Here is a 7702-nt window from a genome sequence, read left to right on the forward strand (position 1 = left end):
TCTTTTGTTTATATATAAGGTCAATGCACATTTCCGTGCCGTGTAGCTCGTATTTTGTTGATCAAACGAGTAGTCAAAATACATACCGGCCTTATATATAAAAACGAAGGGAGTACAAACCATTTATTTTTTTGTACTTACACGTATGGGTCACCGTCCATTTTGTCTTTAAGATTGGACTGAAAGGAAGAGATGGTTATGTTTCCATTAACCATGACGAGCGAGAATCTGGAGGAGTAAATCAACGGTACAGGCCATACTCATATACGCGTAGGCGTAGTAGTGTCACATCGTGGACGCCGAGTTGGACGCAGTCAACCGGTTGAGAGCCCACACGGCAGGCAGGCAGGCAGGCACCAAGAGAAGAGACGGGTCGGAGTTGGACGCCCGCCGCCACCGTCCGTATATACCACCTATCCGACACATCCCCAAACCGATTTCCACTTTTCTCTTCTCCGCCAGGAATTTCCGCCCAAATCCGTCGATCCCAAGGTAATCCCTCCCTCACTCCTCCGATTCCTTCCGGTTAATCTCACCATCAGATCGGGGTTCCCCTCTTCAAAATCACCGCTGATTCGCTCCGCTCCGCTTCGGATCCCGATCCGACGATCTCAGGCCTGATCCCGCCGGCGACGATGCTGGAGGAGCTGCTGATCTTCACGCGGGGCGGCCTCATCCTGTGGTCGTCCTGCCGAGCCCTCGGCCTGGCGTCACCCCTCAAGGGCTCGCCGATCGACGCGCTCATCCGCTCCTGCCTGCTGGAGGAGCGCGCCGCCGACGCGGGATTCACCCAGGACAACTACGCGCTCAGGTGGGCCTTCAGCAACGACCTGGGGCTCGTCTTCGTCGCAGTCTACCAGCGCATGCTGCACCTGCTCTACGTCGACGACCTGCTGGCCGCCGTGCGCAAGGAGTTCTCGCAGATCTACGATCCCAAGCGGGTGGACTATGATGAGAGTGGGTTTACGGATGTGTTCAGGCAGCTGCATCTCGAGGCCGAGGCGCGGGCAGAGGCCATGAAGAAGACTAGACAGCAGAACACCCTGCCCTCGGCACGTGCACCTGCTAGCGGCACCGGTAAGAAGCCCAGCGCTCTGGGTGGCCGTGCTGGTCCTCAGGGCGGCGGCGGTGCTGGGAAGAAGGGCGGCGCCGAGTCCGGGAAGGATGATTCTGATAGCAGCGACTCGGGCAAGGACCACAACAACAAACTGACTAACGGCAGCGTCAAGGGGCACCAGAACGGCGGTGCCGCCACCAAGGATGCCCGTTCTGCTGCTGACACCGGGAAGGAGAACGGGGACCCCAACGGCGGGGCCTTCGATGTGAATACCTTACGGAAGAAGATAGGGGGCAAGAAGGGGGGGAAGAAGGACGCCCCCGCCGTCGCCAAGAAGGCGGAGCCCAAGAAGATCGTCAAGAAGGACAGGGTCTGGGACGACCAGCCGCGCAAGGTCGGCAAGCTCGACTTCACGGACCCGGCCGACGAGAGAGGGGAGGAGATGGTGGACAAGGCGATTGAACACCAGGGGGATAGCATGATGGATAAGGATGAAGTGTTGAGCAGTGATAGTGAGGATGAGGATGAGGAGGGAGAGGAGAATGCCCAGGCTGGGCAGAAGAAGAAGGGGTGGTTCACCTCCATGTTTAAGAGGTAATAATACATCTATTGCTCTGCATTTGTTGGTATTGTTATAACCAAATAATAATCTATGTTCAGTTTCTTGGCATAATTATGTGCTCTTGTCAATTTAATTTATGTTACATTGAGGTGATAATGAGATTTAGCATTATATGTGCTAGGCGTATAGTTCAAACTGCAGACTGCATAATAGAAATTTTATTTCTGTTAAAAAATGTTCTATGATTTTGATGTCCTTTCTTTGTTCCTGATACTAAATAAGTTCTCCTTTCGATTGCATGTATGAAACCATGTCTATTCACTTAAATCTGCCAATTAAACCATTAGCTAACTGCAAATGCAGAGTATTGCCAAGGCAGCTGCCCCCTTAGTTTGCTAACTTGATACACACATACCTGTTATGATGTTAACCTTATTCCAAATAATACACTGAAAAAGAATGTGATGTAGAATGACACATGTTAACCATGAGACATGGTAGATATTTGAGGGGATGATTTCGTCTTTCGCTGCCTGAAAAAATGTGATGTAGAATGACACATTAAGTTTGCGTATAAGCATGTTAACCATGAAGGATATTTGAGGGGATAGTTTAGTCTTCTGCTGCCTGTAATATATTTTCTCTTGCGTTTTTTTACTTTTTACCGTGTCATCACACATACGTGACTATTTTTGCTCTATTTAAGGTCTTGCATTCAAGTACTGATTGCCAGCTTCTTAACTTTCTCTTATAGTTTTGCAATCTACACACATCTCACGTGATTGCAATATTTGTATTTTCCTTGTGCTCAGCATTGCAGGTAACAATGTACTTGAGAAGGCTGATCTGCAACCTGCACTCAAAGCTCTTAAAGATAGGCTCATGACAAAGAATGTGGTATGCATTTCTTCATTTTACTTGTTTCATCTATAATAATCTTACTAGACCAGCTTTATGTAGTAGTTTGGTTCTTCATTTGTCTGGGTTAAGAATATTGGTTTTCTGTGCGCAGGCTGAAGAAATTGCAGAGAAGCTTTGTGAATCAGTAGCAGCTAGCCTTGAGGGCAAGAAGCTAGGATCCTTCACAAGAATATCTTCTACTGTTCAGGTTTGCAGCACACTGCACTCTGAATTACTTCACATTTTGACCATTCTATGTAGCTTCCTAATGCATTTCATTTGATGGTCACTAATTCAGACAGCTATGGAGGAGGCTCTAACTCGCATTTTAACTCCAAGGCGATCCATTGACATATTAAGAGATGTCCAGGCTGCCAAGGAGCGTGGCAAGCCATATGTCGTTGTCTTTGTTGGAGTGAATGGAGTTGGCAAATCTACTAATCTTGCAAAGGTTCATTGTCTTCCAAATGCTGTCAATGAGAACTGTATGTACTTTGAAGAACTTTCTCACGCCATTCTGTCTTTTATCTTTGCAGGTTGCTTATTGGCTTCTTCAGCATAACCTCAGTGTAATGATGGCAGCATGTGATACCTTTAGATCTGGTGCTGTGGAGCAGTTGCGTACTCATGCCCGTAGGCTTCAGGTACTGACCATCTCCTCTCAAGTAACACAAGTACACAACAGTTGTATGACCCAGTCTTGCAACAACAACATTGTATTTCTTTTTCGAGGTCATTGTATTGTAACCATGTGGTGATTATATAATCATCGTTTGCACTCGATGGAGTTTGTGTGCATGTCGTGAATCTATTCTGCACAAGAAATAATGCACTTACATTTTGAGGAAAACCAATTGGGAAGAAATCTTATTCCATAATTTATCATTAGTACGAGTGGTTGTAAAATATGTCCTCATTAGCTCATGTGTATATAAGACTTCTTCTACTTCTCCTGGTGGCAAAATATCTGTCCTATTGTTTTGCCGAGTTATAGTACCCTGTATGTGTTTCCCCCCTACTGTTTTGAACGAAAGCACCAACTTGTACCAGATACTTACATGACAACATTTTGTACAGATACCTATATTTGAGAAGGGATATGAAAAGGATCCGGCAGTTGTAGCAAAAGAAGCCATCCAGGAAGCCACTCGGAACAAATCAGATGTTGTTCTTGTTGATACAGCTGGGCGTATGCAGGTTGGTCTAGTTGCTGAACTGCAGTGTACTCATATCTTTCTGTCTGTTTTTGTACCGTGTCGTTCTCAACCACCTTTCTCTCGGTGCTCTGATACATACTTTCTTGTGAAATGATATTTGCCAGGATAATGAGCCACTCATGAGAGCACTCTCCAAGCTCATCAATCTCAACAAGCCAGACCTAGTTTTATTCGTGGGAGAAGCATTAGTTGGAAATGATGCTGTTGATCAACTTAACAAGTTTAATCAGGTACTGATTTTGCAATGTTTTCTTTTTGCTGGGATGTTTGCAATGGTAGATGGAATCTGTATTTTTTGTTACTGATTTCATTTTTTCTTGAACAGAAATTAGCAGATCTTTCCACTGTTCCTACTGCTAGATTGATAGATGGTATCCTGCTCACCAAGTTTGACACCATCGATGACAAGGTAGGAACCTGTGCAGAATATATGCTTGACCAGTTATTGTAACCTCCCTTATCCAGTATTCTCATCTCATAATAACAATGAAATATATAGGTTGGAGCTGCGCTGTCCATGGTTTACATATCTGGATCTCCGGTCATGTTCGTTGGATGTGGTCAGTCTTACACTGACCTGAAGAAGCTCAACGTGAAATCCATCGTGAAAACCCTCCTGAAGTGAATGTTACATGTTGTACTCCAATATGTACCGCCTACCAAGTCTCTGTTATCTTTAAATCCCCAATGACATCGTCATTTTCATGTTGGGTCTGAAACTGTTGTCTTGCAACTGTCATGTCTTGTTAACTTCTATGTTGATACTTTTGCGCCGATTGGTGTACTTGGTTTCCCCAGAAATACAATATTATGTGACTTTATGCTTTGGTTGTCTTCAAACATATACTGTTAACCTGGAAACATACTGAAATTACTGTGCTTTTAACAAGCGAAAATGATTTGTGAAATGTAATCCCTTGAGACTGCTGCGTGATTTCTGTGTATTTGTTGGTGACATGGCAATAAGGTTTGGAATGGTTCTTTGTGTACACTGCCATCTGGGTGAACCCATCAGCTTTTTAAGAACACTGCAATGTGCACGTTGTCCTCAATTCCATTTCAATTTTTGGTTCAGAGGCGTGCATGTCTATTGTTCAGAAGCAGATCTTAGTAGTGTAGTTTCCCTGGCCTTCCTGCAAGAAAATCTCCTGTCACTCTAATTTTGAATAATAAATCATCTTACCAGATGAGTCTCCTTGTTTAACCTCGAGAGTAATTAACACACCTTCTCAATCAGGGATGCAACTGGTTCTTTTTCACCTGCAGTGGTCGCGTCACTACATCTGGCAGATAACTGTTATCTTTCCACATCATAATTTTGTTTTTTGAGAAATTCCACATTCCGATTTCTGTTCTTAAAACAAATCCTGCATGCATGACCAGCCGTTGACGACCGTCCTCCATTGTCCAGTTGTATACTTCCTCTCTCGGAAAATCTGGCCCATCAACAGGATAAACATTCCAGGTACATACATTACCTATTATCGTGTCCTTACTTTAGCCATTATGTAAAGTTTTCAGCCTAAGATTCTCCATAAAACACACCACATTGTTCTTAAGAATGGAAGAGCCTTCTCCTCGAAGGTAGACGAGCATCTCCTTTCATCATCCTTTTCCATTCGCTAGATGCCTTACGGCAGATGTGTGGTTCGGTGTAGACGCATTAGCGGTCTCCGGAGATAATATTCCTGCACGCTTTGCTTCACCGAGTTGTAGTGCCCAAAAAGAGTTTTGATTATTTAACCAGTGCATAGTATTTTACACAAACATAAGCACAGAAAGGGTGATTTGTTTTATCGTGTAACTGTCAGTGATCACCAAATAATATTCTTGTGCTTTGGCATGAAATTAATGAACATTCAAGGAAGGTTCAATCACATTTTAGATCAGCAGGGAGAGAGCCCCCGGTTCCATTGCTTGAACGAAACCATATTACAGAAACCAGTTCAAAGTTCCGCGAAAAGAAAACATGTCAATGCAGCAAAATAACTCCAGTGTAGCTACAGCACGAGGTTCTCTCTACTTATCCTAGTTTATGTACGTTCGCTTAATTAGATTTGTTTAGTCTTTTTAAAGGTATATTCACCCAAACCAACCGTTCTGAAACTCTATTTCTTCTCAAGTATGCAGGCATCAAATTTCTGTCAGCTGAGTAGCAGCAGGAGCTGAGATTCTATCTGGAATACCACTTGCCAATCCAGACCAATTGGACTTGTCCTCCTAGTAAGCGAGTCTTCCAAAAGTCTCCTACCAAGCAAGCATGCACTTCTACTTTCTGTTGTCTGCAAGACTGTCTAAAAGACATATAGGATTGCTCTGTTAGTGAATTTTCAGCTTCAAAGTTAAGATGGAATCCATGGACATCTCTCAAGTTTGCGTGACTTTGCCTGTGCACCTGAGCTCTTATAAACTTGCGTTGCATGTACATGTGCAACTTAGCTTAGCTTAAAAAAAATTGCAGTTGACTCCAGGCTTCTTAATCATTTTATTTGTTAAAATTGGAATGCTGAAACACTAAACTCTCAGAGCGCTAACTTTGCTGTCATTCAGAGAGCGCTAGACTGCTCAGGTATGAAGGCCTAACACAGTCTACTCTACCTCCATGTTAAAACTGGAGAAACGTAGGTTCTATAAATTCAAATATTACGCTGAAATCCTTCTCTCACATTTCCTCTTCTGTTTAACCAGAGACCCCTTTATTGTTGAAAGTCAACTGTTCCATGGGAAACTCCTGCAAAAAATTAAACCTTACTTTCATAACCTTGCCATGTAATAATGGAAGTGTGTCAATAATGCTACTAAAGTATAAACACCTATAGTGCTAGTAACATCAGATTAGTAATTAGCAACTCTATATATCTTTTGTATGGAGAAAAAGAAATTATTTTAGAGAAAGGAGGAAGAAAAGTCTCAAGGCTGGAAGCGAATCCCACTCTCTGAGGAGGCTTCACCATGACACACCCTTCCCTTTTATTTCTTATTTTTTCCTTTAGTGTAGTGTAGCCTCTTGAAAAGGTGCTACTCTTTAGCTCTTTCCAGGGTCGGCACTCCTTGTGTTGGTACCCACAAGCTCACTCCTTGCATTGCATTTGATCCCAAGCTTTGCTATGAACCAGTTGGTGAGGCTGGATTTGGTTCCCTCCTGGGTCTTGAGCTTTCAGGTCTGTTACAGATAAAAATGGCTCTCCTTTGCGATTGTAGTGATAAATTATTCACAGTGCTTTAACCGCCCGTGAACCGAACAAAAGTGCGCGGCTGTGGATTATTAATAATGGTAGCAGATGGATGCATGGGGAATAAAGCAAAGGTTAGTATTTGTAACTGATGGATAGGTTAGGGGCCTAACCACGTGGTTACTGGTTTGGTTGCTTTGTAATGTTGCTGGTTACAATTCTGATGGATGATGCCTGAGGAATAGTTTTTCATCATGAAAAGTTCATATGAATTCACAGTCAGTGCTCAGCAGCTATTGGTACCTTTTGGAACAGAACTACTGCAGATTCATCACCTGTGGAGAGTGGAGACCTCACTTGTGAGTAGTACCCTGAACCATTCGAGTAAGATATTTGATCTCTCATGAAGTGTTCAATCCCACAAGCCTTACTCTGGACCATATGTAATATTTCCTTCATCATCTTGGGCGTGTCATGTTGAACAAACAACTCCACATTTCATCTACTAATTCTGTTAACACGTCGACTGTACTTCTTAAACGGCAAGTTGTGCTACGCAATTTGCACGAATCTGACAATAAGACAAAGCCTGAAGGGGAGAAGTCTGCACCTTAGAGACAGCTATAGCCTTATCTGTTAATTCATCCAATCCTGCAGATAGCATCAGGGGGGCAGCAGCAGCATAAGCATATTGGACTGTACCCTCACAACAGTTCCCCAACGTGGATGAATTTGGCACCGCGATTAGCAGTACAAATGCTGATGACAGGAGATGCCTGCTGCCATTGAGGTA

The 7702-nt window shown here is 43.6% G+C and overlaps 1 protein-coding gene across 1 annotated transcript; it reads left to right on the forward strand.

Annotated features, from left to right (window-relative positions):
* The first annotated feature begins 353 nt into the window (after positions 1-353).
* On the forward strand, positions 354-4557 carry LOC127297415 (uncharacterized). The gene is made up of 10 exons (XM_051327720.2): positions 354-492; positions 616-1651; positions 2432-2516; positions 2632-2727; positions 2818-2970; positions 3056-3163; positions 3597-3716; positions 3841-3966; positions 4062-4145; positions 4236-4557. The coding sequence occupies exons 2-10, from the start codon at positions 636-638 to the stop codon at positions 4359-4361; spliced, it is 1914 nt and encodes a 637-aa protein (XP_051183680.1). The 5' UTR covers positions 354-492; positions 616-635; the 3' UTR covers positions 4362-4557.
* The last annotated feature ends 3145 nt before the right edge of the window (positions 4558-7702 follow it).

Source organism: Lolium perenne, chromosome 4, assembly GCF_019359855.2.
Source record: "Lolium perenne isolate Kyuss_39 chromosome 4, Kyuss_2.0, whole genome shotgun sequence".
Classification (NCBI taxonomy): Eukaryota; Viridiplantae; Streptophyta; class Magnoliopsida; order Poales; family Poaceae; genus Lolium; species Lolium perenne.

Excerpts from the sequence above, each read along its gene's own strand:
- LOC127297415 (XM_051327720.2), top strand. The coding sequence starts at position 636 with ATGCTGGAGGAGCTGCTGATCTTCACGCGGGGCGGCCTCATCCTGTGG. Across the intron at positions 2,728-2,817 it reads GAATATCTTCTACTGTTCAG|ACAGCTATGGAGGAGGCTCT; the intron begins GTTTGCAGCACA and ends TCACTAATTCAG. Across the intron at positions 2,971-3,055 it reads AATCTACTAATCTTGCAAAG|GTTGCTTATTGGCTTCTTCA; the intron begins GTTCATTGTCTT and ends TTATCTTTGCAG.